A 17296-nucleotide genomic window follows, 5' to 3' on the forward strand; every position below is an offset into this window, starting at 1 on the left:
CATATTATAATTAATTTATCACAAACTGACACATCTTAAGTTGTAAAATGCAGCATTTCTTCTGTGCAGGATTGTGTATTTCTTGCCTGCCAGCTATGAAGACCTACAACAAAAAACCGGGACCACTGCAGTTTCCAATGGGAACATAATCTTGAAAAAGGGGAACGGAGCATCAAACACCGGGACAGTCCTGGCAAAACCGGGACGTCTGGTCACCCTATTTCCCAACATACGGAGTTAAAACCCAGTAAGAAAAGCGTAGGAGGCGGAAGACTTCGTCACCCGGGACAATTTTTTAAAAATAGTCAGGGAGCAGCGCAGAAATTGGGCTGGAAGAAGAAGGATCTGTGCTCTGGCCAAGTTTGTCTTGCCAGAGCGCTACCGCTGCCCAGGTGCTAGCCCCAGAAATGTACTAATCTATTCCCAAGCGAGTGTCATACACAAAGCCCTGAGCTTTAGAACAATAGCCTGCTCCGAAGCTGACATTTTTTTTTTATATATCTCTTGTAACTGAAACACTTTTTTGTTAGGGTGAATATTTTTGACCAACAAAAATATTTACATTACTCATTTAAATAGTTTTTTCGGAATCACTATTACAGACATGTTTGAAATTTAAAATTGGGGGAATTCTTATGTTCCCAAAATACTCTGCTTGTATGCAAATTCCCAGCTTGGGTTCCAACACGAGATACAGAGTTGCGTGACATGACCTGGGCCATGGCCCTGGTTCCCGGAGGAGAGGGTTCCCCCGAGTAATCTTTCTCCATTTCCAGCACTGGCGGCGAGTCAGGGGTGCAACGAAACCTACATTTCGGGGTTGGGGGCTTACTGGTGATGGGAGGGGCAACATCAAAAACTAGGCGGGGCAGACCTAAAGGCTCTACCCCCACTATTCTACCCCCAAGGTCTGTAGTGGAGGCCAACTATCAAATGGTACATTCTAAAGCACAATTATTCAGATAGGCGATAGCAGCTTTTCTTGAAAGTTGCAGCTTTAAAGTTTTACTGCGTTTGTTCAAGTATATTTTTCTGCACAAACACAGTAAAACTTTAATGCTGCCAGTTTTGGGAAGGCTTCCCTCATCTCTCTGCCTAACAAAATGCAAGTGTGCACATCCAGGGTTGCACCTAGAACAATAAATACAAATAAATACAAATTAATACAAATAAATACAAACATTTTGGCGGTGGCTAACCCTTCAAATGTTAACAGAGGCGCTAACTTCAGAGACTCTGGGGGAGGGGCAGACTTACTTGTGTGGGGGCATCTAACTTCTTTAAACATTCTAATGAGACTATTCTGTTGAGTCTTCAATGTGACAAGCAAATAACTCTCTCCTTCACGTCTGAAACCACACACTTAAGAACCGCTGTGGCAATGGGGGTCATTCCGAGGTTGGAGGTAAGGGATTACCGGCACCGGTAATGGTGCCTATGCCGGTAATTCCTTACCTCTGTATTCCGAGGTCCCTTTGCGGGTCCTTCTTTACCTCCTGCTTTTAGCAGGAGTAAAGTACGGGACCCGCAAAGGGACCTTGGAGGTAATTACGGCACCGTAATTTACGGTGCCGTAATTTACTCCTTCCCCATTCCCATTGAGCCCTATGGGGCTGAAATGGGAATGGGGAAGGGCAAAAGGTGAATGGGGAATTACCGGTCCCTCCAACCCTGGAATGGACCGGAAATTACTCCATTCACCATGGAGGAGTCGGAGCGGTACTGGAGGCAACCATGGAGTAATTTACTCCATGGTTACCTCCAAACCCGGAATGAGGCCCAATGAGTTACTAACCCCACATTACAATTTTAATAGCCTAAAAATACAAATGCAGGTGCTGACAATCAAATGCTATAGGTTAGTAAATGCAGGGCCTTTGTTAACATGTAGCTATGTGCTAATTACAATGTTCTACAATGTTACTGCTTGATCAAATCTGCAACACATAGGGCTACAAAAATGTGTTCATTGCTATTCAGTCTTTTTACCAAGGAATTTCCACTGCAGATAGTTTTACCACAACATTTACCAATTCTTTGCAGCTAAATGTAAGGGGGTGTTTGGGTGAGGCAATATGGGATGGCAAGATGTTGAGGGCAGAATGGGACTTCTAACTGCAGAATTTGCACAAAATAAATCAGTAAATATACTGCGGTAAAAAATACTGCGTTACCATATTCATTTTGTCAAAGATGTATGAAGAGTTTTCCTTTTGCATCAATGCTTTAAGTGGCCCAGCACAAAATTTGGGAGCCCACTGTGAGCCATGCTGAGAGCTCCCCCCTCCCAGCTCCACCAAAATGCCAGTCTAGCCATGTAATATCAATTATCATGCTTTATTTATCATAGATGGCCAGTAAAAAATGTTGTGCCACTGTAAGAATTGGCTAGAGAGGCTGCATCAAAATGGCAGTCTAGCAACATAATAACACTTATGATACTTGCTTTATCATAGATGCTCAATAAAATATGTTATGCCGCAGAAATAAATGGATAGACTGGCAACACCAAATGCTAGTGTAGCCACGTAAAAACACTTATGATGCTTGCATTATAATAGATGCCCAGTAAAATATATCACGCCAGAGTGAGATATGGCTAGGCTGGCTGCACCTAAATGCCAGTATAGTTACATAATAGCACTTATCATGCTTGCTTTATCATGGATCCCCAGTAAAGAAATGCCATTCTGTGCCCTTGACCCCCAGCATCCACATGCACACATAATCACATTCATTATGAATTTATTATGTGTGCCTGTCAGTTGCTGGAGACCAGGGGTGGGCTGGCATGGCATGTTTTACTGGGCTATGGTAGATGCCCAGTAAAAAATGCCATGCCTGCCTCCCTGGGCCCCTCAGCACCTTGCACGCACACATAATCACATTCATACCCAGCCATTCACTCACCCATACATCTTGGCTCACAATCACTCACATGCAACTCACCCCCATACAAACATCAACCATTCACATGCACACAAACACATTTACATTATAGGACAGCGCTAGCTACCCCTAGAGTTAAGGTGAAACCTATAATCCATAGGAAATGCGTAGATTGTATTGTTAATGACATCTGTGCTGTAGGGCTGATCAGCACGACATTCAGCATTCCTAAATTGAGGCCCAACCCCCCAGAACTGGAAAGTTTAGTGAAAATCCGTGATACGGTTCAAAAGATATAAAGGGTCAAAAAAGGGTATCGTTTTTACTTCTCCATACATTTTCCGATTGGGAAAATGTCCAATTTTTGCTGAAGCGCACAGCCCAAATCGCTGGATGGATTTGCGTTAAATAAGAAATAAGTCGGCTCCAATCGCTCAAAGAAAATCCTTTGTTAGTCTGGCGTAAATCTGTCCAGTAGTTTTTTTTAAAATTTGGTGTATAGCGAGTGCACCTCTAACCAAAAAAGTTAGTCACATTTCCCATGATGTATTGCTGGTGCCAAGGCTTTTCTTTTCTGAAAACCCACCATTAACCGATTCGAGAATCAACTTCTGGAATCATTTTTGGAAAGTGTCCTAAAATGATATCAGGGGGTTAAGTAGTCCCCCACTAACTCCACCTCACTATTCTTCGTCACAGTACTCCACAACCACGAACTGACTGTACCTTCTCACCAGTCCCACACTACCTCCACATCACGCTTCCTCTTCACAGTCCCCAACTACAACCACATCACTCTTTCTCACCACAGTACCCCACTTCAACCAACTCAGTCTTCCTCATCACCATCCCCCACTATGACCATTTCACTATTCCCCATCAAAGTCCCCCACTACCACTGCATCACTCTTCGTTATCACAGTATCCCACTGCCACCAACTCATTCATCCTCATAACAGTATTATGATGGAAGCACCTGCAGACCATGCAAATGGTAGCGGTAGCGGGGCACAGTATAAATCAACATAACACGTTTTTAAAAGCACATGAATCCAACATTATATGCAGAAACACACTTTTTAAATGTTGCATCTCTGTTTCTTGCATGCATGATCTTCTGTGTCAGTGACGTCACTCATGATGCGATAAGTGATGTCAAATGTGATATCATCAGTGCTGTCATTTGTGATGTCTTCAGGGTGCTTACGGGCAGCGCAATGTGGCTGCATAGTTAAGGTGGCGCAGCTTACAGCATCTGGTGAATATCTGGGGTTTAGTTGCATTAAATTAGCTCTTAACGTCACTTCAGCTAAAGATTTTTCACAGAATTTCAAGGGTTTTGTTCCATCAGATGATTGTTTCACCTTAACAGTGCTTTGACTAAAATTGTTCAATTAATATATATACATACATACGCTTTATGACGAATTGGATTCTGCTCCACAGGAGTGCAAGGATGAGTAGGGATAAAATGCCCCACCCAGCCATCACTCTTCTACAAACCAAAACATAACGCAATCATAACGGTAATACAGGGATAGTTAAGAGCTATACCTCCTTCACCTTTTGTGGTAACGTGGGCTGAGGGAAGGCTATGCTCTTTAGAGATGTGTGAAGGTGAACCATCAGTGACCCACACAACACAGCATCACAGTCCAAAATAAAGGGAATGTCCAATAAAGGTTCTATACATATATATACATATATACTTTAATCGAACACACCATCTGCCCGTAGAACGAATTAAAAAAACTGTGCTAAAACCCACCCAAAGGACAGAGAAGCTGCAACAGACCAGAGAAAGTAGCACTCTAAGTGTGGCTCCAGAGGTAGTAGGTAAATCACTAGCCACAAAAAGGATGTCTGGATGAAAACAGGAGCAACTGTGCCATAACCAGTTTCTATGGTCCAAGTGGACCGAGGGGGGTAGTTCACAGTCAACAGTACCTGGATTCAGTTCTTTGTGGGCTGACAAAGTCTCTTTTGTAGCATTGATATTTGACATTTTGTAACTCAAAAGTCAAGCGTTTTCCTGTGCGACTGATAATAAAGCTTCTTTTGATTTCTCAGATTTGGCTGACACAGCCTGTCATACAGGGATAATGTTCTATTTTGCTGGAGCACAATCTGGATATGGGGGGCATGGGAAGGCCTCATTGATGAAAGCAGTGTGATCTTGAACAGATGGAAATAGTGTCAGGGCGCCATCATTATAAAGGCCAAATATTTATTTTTTTAAGGGGAATGTGGATCAAGCAGCAAAGCAGTGCTGCATCTCAATTTTCTTCTTGGTGCATGTAAGAAACACACTGGCAGGCTTTCTCAGGGTGCCCCCTTGTTCCATCCTGCCGAATGGTGCTTGGCAAAACAGTGCAGCCATCATTTTGTTTCTACAAAACGCAGTTTTGAGCCAAGGGCCTGGTGCTCAAAGGTGGCAGCACAGCCATTTTGCTGGTTCTGCTGAAGTGCAGTTGGATGATGTGAGGAAGTACTGCTAGTGGGTAAATATATCCCACACACAGAGCTTCAGCTGGTCTGGCCCTCCAATTGCTGTGAGGCCTACTCAGGGGTCTCAAGGACAGTATGGTTCCATTCAGGGTCTGCTCTCCTAGCTCAGGGGATTCTGATGCAGCATGGGAGGTCCTGGTCCACAGCAGAGGTCATTCCCAATGTGCCCTGGGAGTGGGTAGGGAACGTATCTTCCTTCAACTTGGATGAATCCTTCTTCACCTCAGACTGTGAGCTTTTGAAAGTACAACTTTCCCAAAGAAAGTCTAGTGAGTAGTTCAGAGCGAATCTGCAGCCTTAATGGATACAAGAGGATCTGAGAGAATCTGAAGAAGGGCTGGGAGACCCCTCTTTTTAAAGGAAACTGTCACCAGGTGATTGGACTAACACTAGCCTGCTTTAGTGGTCCAATCCCTGTTTTTTGAACCGAGTGGACTTTGCCCTTCTGAGGTCACAACCAAAGTTCTTTGCTCCATAGGAAGTGAAGGAGACAGGGAAAAAGACAGAGGGACATTGAGAACCAAAACAGTGGAAGTCTTCTATCAACCAGAGCCCTCCTGGCTATAATAATCACACCCCTTCCCTTCTCACTGAGAACAAAGGCCTTTAGAGATGCAACAGCCTGGTCTAACGTTACTCCTTTTCAATGGGTGTGCTCCTTTGATACCCGGACCCAGGACATCTGCCTGTTATATGACTGTCTTGGGAGGAGGGTGTTACCTGCCCTCACAAAGAGATCAAAGAGAAGGCCCAGTCCTCCAGGTTCCTGTCCTGCCATTTAGCAGGCTACACCCGGCTGACCAGAATACACATCACCTTCCACAGTAGAGCTGACTCAAAGGAGCTGGTACATGTGCGACATCAATTGGGATGTGGCAGCCATGATCATTACTAGTACCTTGTGCTATACCTAAACTCAGGCATGGATTTATTTGAGAGATTATCTTACCGTCATCATGGGTCAGTTATGATGATTGTAATTTTGCACAGAGGTGCATATCTCAAGTGCAACCCCTGCGCTGTCATTACCACTGTCAATCAGTAATCTACAACCTCTGACCCGGCTCTGAGCCACGGGTAGAGGACCCCCTGTGGATCAGGATACTGATGCAGCAGGACGCAGACACATAATATGCTTTTGGCATGGATCTTATGAAAAGGGGAATCTGATCATCAGATCACCCTTTCAGGGGTGGAATTACCTGCATCATTTTATCACTGGATAAAAATTAAAAAAGCCAGGGTTTTACTTTTTTATTTTTTTATTCTTTATTTACATTTTACCAAACAAGAACACATAAATCATTAAAAATAGAACAATCACACAACATTGCATATACGTATACCAATACTAACAGCATGAGAAGAAGGGGAAAAACACCTTCTAAAGGACTAGTACATATTCAAAAATACACCCCAGACCTTAGCCTGTAAGTGCATTTTCCCCAACCTTCTGTAGATCATTCTCTCAATAGCCGCCAAAGAAACCATCTCATCAATCCAATCATCTGAGTTAGGCGGGATCCGGGATTTCCACCCCCTCAAGATCATTTTCTTGGATATTGACGCTCCTCTGAACAAAATCTTTTTCTCAGACAGGGATAAATCCTCAAGTAAGACACCACAGCCCAAAACCATCGTCTTAAAATCCAAATCGATACAGCGATTCAGGACCCGCAGACACATAGTACAAGCCTCCTGCCAAAAATCCCTGAGCCGAACACAATCGCAAAGTAAATGTTTGAGAGTGCCAACTTCAACATCACAACACCAACACACATCAGAATCTAACATGCCTCTGCTCTTGAGTCTCTCCGGGCACCAATAAACCCAGTTGAGAATTTTAATTTGCCTAGAGCGCTCACACAAATTAATTGAGCAGAGCCTCACATTCGCACACAACTCAAACCACATATCAGCAGTGATCTTGCATCCCAATCTTCTACTCCACTCATCCATCAGACCAATATTCCTTTTGTAGCTAGCAACAATTCGGCAATACACTTTGCTTGCAATAGACTGACAGCCCACCATCGAAAAATTCCAGACTCGTTTCCATCGATCTCACCAATGCATCTCTTTAATTTCCTGTAGTCTGCAACTGAAAGATTTCCAATAGTGAAATTTGTGCATAGCACATCAAAATCAACCCACTTCCCATCCCTGTAGACATCACTAATCCAATGAGCTCCACCAACAAACCATTCTGGCCATAATATAGGTCTGCCACCCTCTGTGATTGCTTTATTAAGCCAAAACGAGGCAGAAGGTGATTTCAAAGCAATTGAACCACACGTCATGAAAGCCTTTCCACACATCCCTCAGAAATTCAGTTAAAGGAAATCTCCTACAATGCTTGTTAACTGTCGTAAGCACAGCTCGCGGGGCAAGAGGGCCCAATGAGCTCACCTCCGCCACTGCCCAAGCACTCGGAGAATCACCCAGAAAAGGAAGCAGAAACTGTCAAGAGAAGGCTAGAGGATACACCTTAAAATTGGGGACCCTTGCCCCCCCTCTCAACAGGTAACTGCAGCTTCCAAAATTTTAGTATAGGTGGTTTCCCGTCCCAAAGAAAGGATTGTAGAGTCGCATCAATTAATTTCCAGTAATATACACTAACCTTCAAAGGGAGCATACTCAAAACATAGTTGATTTTCGGGGCCGCAACCATCTTCAAGGCGTTCACCTTGCACAACAGTGATAAATACAAAACCGACCACCTCTGCGTAGTTGATTTCAGCTCTCGGCAGGCCTCCCCTAAGTTCACCTCCACTCTATCACTCACAGCTGGAGTCAACCAAATCCCCAAGTATTTTATTTTGCGTAAACACCATTGAAATCCAATACCAGTCACCAATGATTTAGCACAACTCCTCGTGATTGGCAAAACCTCAGACTTTGACCAATTTATTTTATATACGGCAACCACATGGAATCGATCAAGGATGTTCATCAAAGATGGCAAAGACATTTCGAGATCCCGTGAAACTAGTAAAAGGCCATCTGCATAAAACCATGTTTTCTGTTCAACCCCATTGAAGGACACACCTTTCAAGCACAAATCACTCCGTAAAGCAATAGCGAGAGGTTCAATGGCCAGCACAAACAGTAAAGGTGAAAGCGGACACCCTTGTCTGGTGCCCCTCCAAAGACTGAAAGTTCCAGACAGCAAGCCATTCATCTTAACATCCGCCGTGGGACGAGCATACAAAAGGGAAACCCAAGAAATGTATTAATCACCCAAATTCATTGCCCTCAGCACTGTAAACACATATTGCCAATTAACACGATCAAACGCCTTTTCAGTGTCGAGAGAGAACACAGCTATGTCCTCATCCAAACTCTGGGCCTGTGACATGGTTAACAAGAGATTCCGAATATTGCTACAAGTTCTACGATGTTTGACAAAACCAGACTGATCCGTGTGAATAAGTCTTTGAATCACATCCTCAATGCGCAAAGCAAGTATTTTAGCTAGGATCTTGTTATCTGTATTTATTAAACTTATCGGCCGATAACTGAAAGGTAAGACACCATCCTTCCCTTTTTTCAGAAATACTGAAATGGTAGCATGATTGGTCGACTCTGGAAGCAATCCCACCTCATTGGACTCAATATACATATCCCTCAAGATCCCCAATGCCGCTTCAGGAAGAATCTTATAAAACTCAGCCGGTAAACCATCAGGCCCTGGTGTTTTCTTAGAATTCAAACCATTAATAGCAGTCCTAATCTCATCCAAAGTCACCGGCCGGCTCACACCAGCCATTTCTTCATCAGAAATTCTTGGAATATTCAAATGATCAAAGAAGTAGTCACCACAACCAGTAATACCAGCCTCATTCTCATACAAGTGTGTGTCGAAATCCTTGAAAACAACATTAATCTCACGTGGATCAAAAGTGATCACACCATCCAAACCAATGTTTTTTTAGACTTCCTCAGGTCTTTTAGCATGTCTGACATTAGACGGTCTTGTCTTGTGGTCTCTTCTCGGAATGTCAATGGAATGAATAATCCTGTCAAACAGCAGAAAATTCTGAACAGTTTGGAAGATATGCAATGTGATGTTTATTTTTTACAGGAGACTCACCTTTTGTTAGAGCTGGTGGGGTGACTACAAATCTTTTGAGTAGTCAAATTGGTTGTATCGCAGTCACAGATCATGCACCTATACTTCTGAGCCTGTCTTTGAATTTTGAACGCTGTAGAAACTTTCAATGGAAGATGAATACCTCAATTCTTCAAGATGGGGTTATTTTGGAGAAAATCAGAACGGAAGCTGAATGCTTTGTGAGAGAGAATCGTTCAGATGAGCTTAGTAAGAATGTTACATGGGAGGCGTTCAAAAGTACGATGAGGGGCATTACTTTATGCTTATCCTGTGGCAAGAGGACCAGATTAGCAAAGATGCGGTTAGAAACTGATGCACGTATTGCTGAGGTGATGAATGATTTGGTACGTGATCCAAATGACACTGATAACAGAAGGGAATTAAAGAAATTGAAAAAAGGATTTGAATAGGATCAAATATGCCTACTTCGAGAAGGGAGAATAATGTGACAGATGGCTCGTCTACAGACTAAGGCAACAGGCTTTGGAAGGTGCCATTACATCTTGCCAGATGGAAATTCCTCACACATACATACACAATCACATCTGACAAGCACTTAAACACTCAGACATACACAAATAAAAGAAAAAGGCTTTCCTACCTGCTGCTTCCTGCTTGAAGCTCTGTCTTCTCTCTAGGACACACTCCACACAGACAGCTGCTTCCTGGTTCCGGGGATGCTTTCTGGAGTGCGCCGGGAGGTGGAGAGGCACCTTTTAAGGTCCAGCCAGCCTCACTAGGCCCAGCCCTCACCCTAACTTTAGTCAGGACGCTGGCTGAGTCATGGTCCCCATCCACGTGTGGCGGTCACCAATGGACAAAGTGGGCAGGAGCGTTTGGGAGTGGTGCTCCTCTACTTGTGTTTATTGAGCTTCACTGTTCCTATACTTTTATTTTAAAAAGAAACCGTTCCGGAATGGTTTCATTTTAAGATGGTGATTCAAGGATACATCCCTTTAATCATAGACATTTTTGTCAAATTTTAAAATCTGAGGTCACTGTTATGTGCCTAAAATACTCGGAGTTCATGCAATGCAGCCAGGAACCCTCATAGGTGCTATGTGTCACCTTTCCATTTCCCATAGTGATATCTCCAAACAGTGAAATAGGAGTGAACCATTCCACACTGTGTCCCTCATTATGAGTTGGCCAGTGCGGAATTAACATGGCAGTATTACTGTATACCGGCACGTTTCTGCACTGGCTAACTGCAAGTTTGTTGGTGATGTGCCTGTTTTACCTCCAGTTTAGAGCACCGTAACAGCAAAAAATAGCCAGTATCACTGGCAAATCCCCCCATGGTGTCCAATGGGACTCCATGGAATGGGGCTTTACCAGGTCACTGGCACTCATAATCCGGCAGTAATACCGCCAGACTGAGTGCCAGTAACAGTATTACCATTTGTCGGAATTAATGCCAGGATACCGGCTAACTTGTTATGAAGGCCACTGTGTATCTAAGAATTATATCCTTCTATCAAAAAACAATTTATATTGTTATGCTAGGTTTTGATGTTGAGCGTTGTTCAGAGCGGCAGGTGTAACATTAAAATTATGTCTTCAATAAATGAGTGGTCATTGGAAATTAAAATTGTAAAAGAGAGAGAGAAAGAGAGAGAATTGATGTAGATGATACGTTCTGGTCAAAATTAACTGGGAGCCTAGCTCAGGGGCAACACATTCTGCATAGCAACACATCCCTGTCTCGCACTTAGAAACTAGTCCCCGGTATTAAGCGCCTTAGAAAAGTACAACTATTGTTCTAGTCTTTGTATGAAAATCTTTAACACTGATAGCTCATGTAGGTCAATTTTATACAAGCAAGGTTCTATAATAATGACAATATCAGGTGTTTGTATACTCGTTCATGCCATACTTTCCCTCCTTTTAAGTACTGTAATAACGGCTATCATTGGTGTCCAATTTAATGGCACTCGGGTTATTATGTTGGCCTTGCTCAGTGTGTTTTACCTTGGAAAATGCAGGATGGTCCAATGTCACAGATAAGCACTTAACTCATGAGCTATCCGTCCGGGGGCAGTCTCTGTGACGGAATTGACAAAATGAATCACTTCACAATAGCACGTGCATAATCCTAGGAGCTACCTGGTATATGCACAGATTCAGAAGAACATGTTCTATTGGATGGAAAAATCCAGAAATGGAAAAAGTTGCATATCACATTGCAGAAAATGAACTGTTGCAGTAGAATCTCTGAGGGAGAGAACCTACATCAAGAGGTAGGGATGGTCTATCCCACAGCGGGGTGGAGACTTACCGAATCCTGCAGTGTGCTGCTGTCAGAACCCATCGGCGACTCACTATGGATCCACCGCAGAAGTGGAAGCCCGAGGTTCTCTTGAGGGATACCAGGTATTTGGAGGAATATGGCGCCACGATGTAGCCCCCGATTATGCGCTGCAGGTTACTCTGGCCATCACCTGGGTAAAAAAGATGAGCAAGTTCAGATTTAATGCAGGTGCGCGGGGCACACGCAATGACTATCGAAGAACATGATTTGCTTTCGGCGCTCCTCTCCTCTCCACACTCTTTCACATGTCCTTTTTTTCTCGTGGAGTGTGGGTGGGGAAAGGTTCTAGTGCTTCCTGGACCAGCAACACCTGTTCATGTGTACATACAGGTCAGTGATGATTAGAGACTAAGATCATAGGCCTCACTCTTCTCATTTGTGCTGTGTGGGCAATTAGCGGGAATGTGCGGGCCTCTGCATGCAACTCAGTGCACTATGTGTGTCAGAGAGAAACCAGATCACCAACATATGTTTTGGCATCTGTGTGCTGTAGATAAGAAATCCCCCTTTTCATGTCTGCTTTTTCTGTAGGGCTCTGTCCCTTCTGCCTCTTTCACCCTAGTTTTTGATGGAGCATCATTGATTTTAATGTCAAGCCTCCTTAGGAGTCCTAAGATGGAAATCTTGAGGTGGGCACGGCGGGAAAGCAACGCTTTTACATACAGGGTGGCATTCTGGAAAACTGGGCAGCAATCAGGCATAATACAAAGCATGTTACACACACTGCGCACCAACGTTGGCATATTTAGCTCCACTCCAGGCCTACTGTTTACCAAAACATCTTAAAAGTTTAAAAATCAGATCCATGAAATCTTAAGTTTAGATTAAATCACCGGTTCAAATTGGCAATTAAATGGTACTTGTTCCTTGTCAGTCATATTTCGTAAAATGACATTAGATCAATTTCATTGCATACAGAAAATTAAGAGCAGCAATTCGACATGTGGCCAAATGGCCTGAGGATAAAATGCTCCACAGTTGATCAACAGTGACTGATCGATACTCCCCTACAATTTTTTAAAGTACAATGTGCGTAAATCATACAACATTTTGCAGTTAGTCAATAGATGTTGCAACGGTTCTTTGTTATCAACATTCAGACAAAACCGGCAAACATTTTCATGGTTACTGATTTGCCCACATCTAATTTGTATATCTCTTGTCGGCCATAAATTAAATCTTAGCAGTAAAAAATCATGTCTATGAGAAACTGAAGGTGATTTAAGCATATATGGTTCAGTTCAAAAACACTATATTTCTTGTCGCAAAATGGATTGTTTTTAAAATCTTTATACTTTTGGCACTAATCTCTGGTGTGAATCCAGTCATATTGAAACAACTTGGTTTTTGCTGTGTTTGGATTCTCTAATAGGATTTTAAGGGAAATTTCTGCTTCTGCTAAAGTCTCAATAATTATGTCATTCCACTTCTGGACAAACTTGTGAGTTGTTGTAAACATATATTTAGACAGGATGCTTAACAGCATGTTCGAATCCTGTGCCATCAGACATTTTCTGAATAAGGAAATTAATTGGCATAAATATCTGGAATACAAGGAGATCAGGCCTATTTATATAATCTACCCACACAACTTGAACACAATTTGGTAAATCTAGAACACAACGCCAATATTTTCCTTCAAATTTCTGCAGCATCACTTCAGTAAATACGGACTTTGTTTCCGCCCCATACAGTAAGATTGGAGTAAGCTTCTGTCTATAGAATATAACGACAGGATTAAGTGAATATTTTCCATATTTTCCTTGGATAATGAGCAGCTATTGGGCTATTGCTGTAGCTACTTTTGTGTCTAGATTCATAAAATACAATGTATTGTTCTTAGTATTACTAATTACTACTCCTAAGTATGTGTACTGCTGTACAATCTCCAAAGTTGTGCTCTGTAGCAACCATTTCTTGTATTTTGCATTTCGCTTGCTGTTATTACATATCAGCATTTTTGTTTTATTCAAGTTACTGTTAACACATTTTGATCAGCATAGTTTGATAAAGCATCTAATAGACGTTGGAGATAATGGGGTGTCTTTGACATCAAGACAAGATCGTCTGCATAGAATAAAGCCGGAATTTGTTGATCATTCATCTTGGGGGCATCACTGTCGATGTCCATAAAATCCTCGCTCATGTATGAGATGAAAAAATTAAAGAGGGCTGAGGCAAGGATGCATCCCTGCCTCAGCCCTCGATAAATTGCAATCAGAGGAGTCATGTCACCCTTCATAAAAGTTCTTACTTGTATTTTGGTGTTGGTATGAAGGGCCTCGATTAATGCAATAAGATTCAAGGGACAGTCCGCTTTTCTCAGTTTCTGACCTAAGATCTCTCTCGAGACCGAAGTTCATTGATGTACCCAACCCTGCCACAAAGCCAGTCTGAAAGCAGTTTCGTTGTTGATTTTTGATGGTCCACAGATTAAAGTCTCTCAGGATGAATCTAGAAGAGAGCTTCCAGGAGCATCCAGAACAATTATTGAACGTCGCCAAGAATCTGGGATTCTTCCGGTAGCAAGGACATATTGAAATATATTACAAAGGATTCTTGCCCAAGCCTGGGGATGTTGTTTGAACATTCTATTATGGAGGCCTGGGCCGGGGCTCGTTAATTACTTGATTTGGTATTATATTATAGAACGTCTTCCACATCCATCTTCAAATGAAGGTTGGAAGTAAGAGCCTCTGGCTGACAACTCGCACTAGCAAGTGGACATGCATAAAATTTCATATAGTAATGGATCCATTGTTCATTTGTTACTCCATTAATTTGTACAGGGAGTTGTGTGTTATGATTTGCCAATTGTAGGAACTCCCATATCTGCGTCAAGTTTTTCCCAGAAATGGCTCTTAACATCAGCTCACCATCTGTTTGATATAGTCTTATTTTTTTGGATCGGGCCAGTTATTGAGCTTGCATTTCAGGGATCTCAAAAGGCCAGGTCTTTCATGAGCAGGTCTCAAAAGCACTAGTTCTTTCTGCTTTCTCAGATCTCTTTTTTAATTTTGTATCTCTCTATCAAATGCATGCTTTTTCTTATAGTTATTCCCAGCATTTGAGGAGGAATAAATCTTGAATATCTGCAGAGCATTAATGTACTTATCATCAGCTATGTTAGAATCAACTGTTATATTAGATTGAGCTTCTAGAATGTTTTCATTAAGGCGATTCAGCGATCTATCATTCCAAATGAACGGGGTTCTTGCATTGTTAACATGTAAACATTTGGTATGTCGCCTGTGCTTGTTTTGTGAGGGCTTTATTTGCAAATGGCATTGAAGTGTGAGCATTTCGTGGTCACTGTTACTCTGTTTTGTCGGGGTGATTTCCTGGGGCTCTGCAGGGCCGTCCGCGGACCTCCGGGGGTGGGGAGGCTCCAACTCCTCCTGCAGTCCCCAATGAGTATGAGATACACGCAAGAGCAAGGTGTTACTGCTTTTTATTAGATGAAACGGTAGGGATAGGTTCTGGGATCACACGTCATCCGGGAACATGTCTTAGCAAGAGTGGGCATGTGCGTCACCTGGGAAACTTCCCCCAAAACCTAACACCACCTCGGGTTGGCTCCCCGAGTTATATAGACACATATAGAAGAGTTAGTAATTGGTAGAGAAGAGGTCAGGTGGTACGCTTGGGTTGTCCCTAGAAATCTTTACACCAGAATGGCTACATAGGGAAGGTTAGTGATTGGCTAGGTTGTGATGGCGTCAGTGGTTAGCCCCCTGTACCCTGATTGGTCCACCCGCGAGCCCCCAAGTCTGGGACCATCGTTGTTCCCAGTTCGCGGTGTACATGGTGTTAGAAACAATGTATGACTATGGGTCAGCGATGGACAATGGACAGGTCTGCCATTTGCTGCAGGAGCGTGTCTTTCTCAGTGCCGTCAGTGTCCAATTTGTCACTTCATTGTTGCAGTCTATGTCCCAAACATGAGACCCCAGAGTTTCTCTGGTCCTTGACACTTGGCACTGCATCAGGTCGGCCTGGTCACGTGTGGTGAGACAGTGGCTGGAGCAGAATTATGAGCATTTAATTTGTATTTCGGCTCTGAGGGGTGGTTAGCCGCGGCAGGTGTAACCTTGGCTCAGAGCGCACGGCGTGTAAGTTGCAACTTCGTGGCCTTGGCTGTAAGGCCCTCGTCGGGGTTTGTTTTGCATGATCAGCACCTTGCAGCTCCGTCCGAGCTGCTCTGGGCCAGTGGCTTCTGAGTTTGCAGCCTATTCTGGTGCTGAGGCCTACTCTGGCCTGGTTCATGGGCGGCGGTATATGGTTCACAACACGGGGGTCGCGTAGGGCGACATGGATCCTTATACATATGTGCCTTATGTCGCCGTGGTTTTAGTAGCAAGGACGCATTTGCAAGCATGTACACAAGCTCTTCTTGCTTCTTGTGTTTCTGCGGTGCTGTAGCTTAGCCTATGTAAAAAATAACAACAATGCATTAGTGTGTGTAAGCGGTCCGTTATGTCATGGTATTGAGTATGTTCTTCGTGTGAGGTTGGTGTGGGTCTGACCAGTGTGCATGGTGGCACGTGTGTTACTGTCCGTTGGCTATGTTGTCATGGCATCTCTAACGATGGTGGTTTTCATTGTTGCTGTTTTAGTCGATTTGATCGATATGGTCTATGTCAGCTTCGCCTGAGGTTCCGGCGTGTGGTTTTATTGACAGGCAGTTTCCCTGGCAGTGTGGGGCATGGCCAGGGTAGATGACATCTGGGGCATCTACGAGCAGGTCGAATTCCTCTCGTGATGGGTGCTTAGGCCGTGACGTTCTAGGTCATGGTCTGGATGAGAATCGGGGGAAGGGAACGTCCCATTTTCCCTCTTCAGTTTGACCATTTCGAATTTCTCAATTTTAGAGAAGGTGCCTAAATCAACGTATAAATATTCTACAATAGATTCACTTATGCCTCGGCACCAAGTGGCAGCAGGAGGAACATCCCCTCTAATAGAACCATTCAGCATATACATCTGACGATCATCCATAAGGGATGTCCGCCTGTCATAAGCTGCATTTTTCTTCTTCTTGGCGTTAGTTAGACATTGCAAGTTCAAGTCACCTCAAATAATAACATTTGTTATTTCTGAGGCTGGTTTTATTAAATTCAATAATTCTTCAAGGTCATTAAATAATTTGTGGTCCACTAAAGCAACAGGATTTCTATAGACGTTGATTAAGGCAATAACAAAACCAGAATAATATGAATTTTAACCATTTGTAAGTGTTGATTAGGTGAAGCCCAGGCTTGTAAAATCAGACCTGAATTATTCTTGATGGCTATCATTAGGCCTGAAGTTGGGCGTCTTTAGAGCTGGAATTAAATTGATATTGTGATTTTCCCCAAACAGGCTGTTCCACTAACCATGGCCCTCATTCCGAGTTCGAACTACACCATGGAGTAAATAGCTCCATGGTTGGCAACCATTGAGCTATTTACTCCATGGAATACCGGCATGGTGAA

At 43.2% G+C, this 17296-nt stretch overlaps 1 protein-coding gene across 1 annotated transcript in view; it reads right to left on the reverse strand.

The window, feature by feature from the left end:
- LOC138473640 (trypsin-3-like) overlaps positions 1–17296 on the reverse strand; it is a 309853-nt gene that overhangs the window by 214922 nt on the left and 77635 nt on the right. The window contains exon 2 of the mRNA XM_069612171.1: positions 11790–11952. Within this exon, the coding sequence (XP_069468272.1) occupies positions 11790–11952 (163 nt within the window). The remainder of the gene's footprint in view (positions 1–11789; positions 11953–17296) is intronic.

Source organism: Ambystoma mexicanum, chromosome 8 (assembly GCF_040938575.1).
Source record: "Ambystoma mexicanum isolate Mex_15411 chromosome 8, UKY_AmexF1_1, whole genome shotgun sequence".
In the NCBI taxonomy this organism is placed as follows: Eukaryota; Metazoa; Chordata; class Amphibia; order Caudata; family Ambystomatidae; genus Ambystoma; species Ambystoma mexicanum.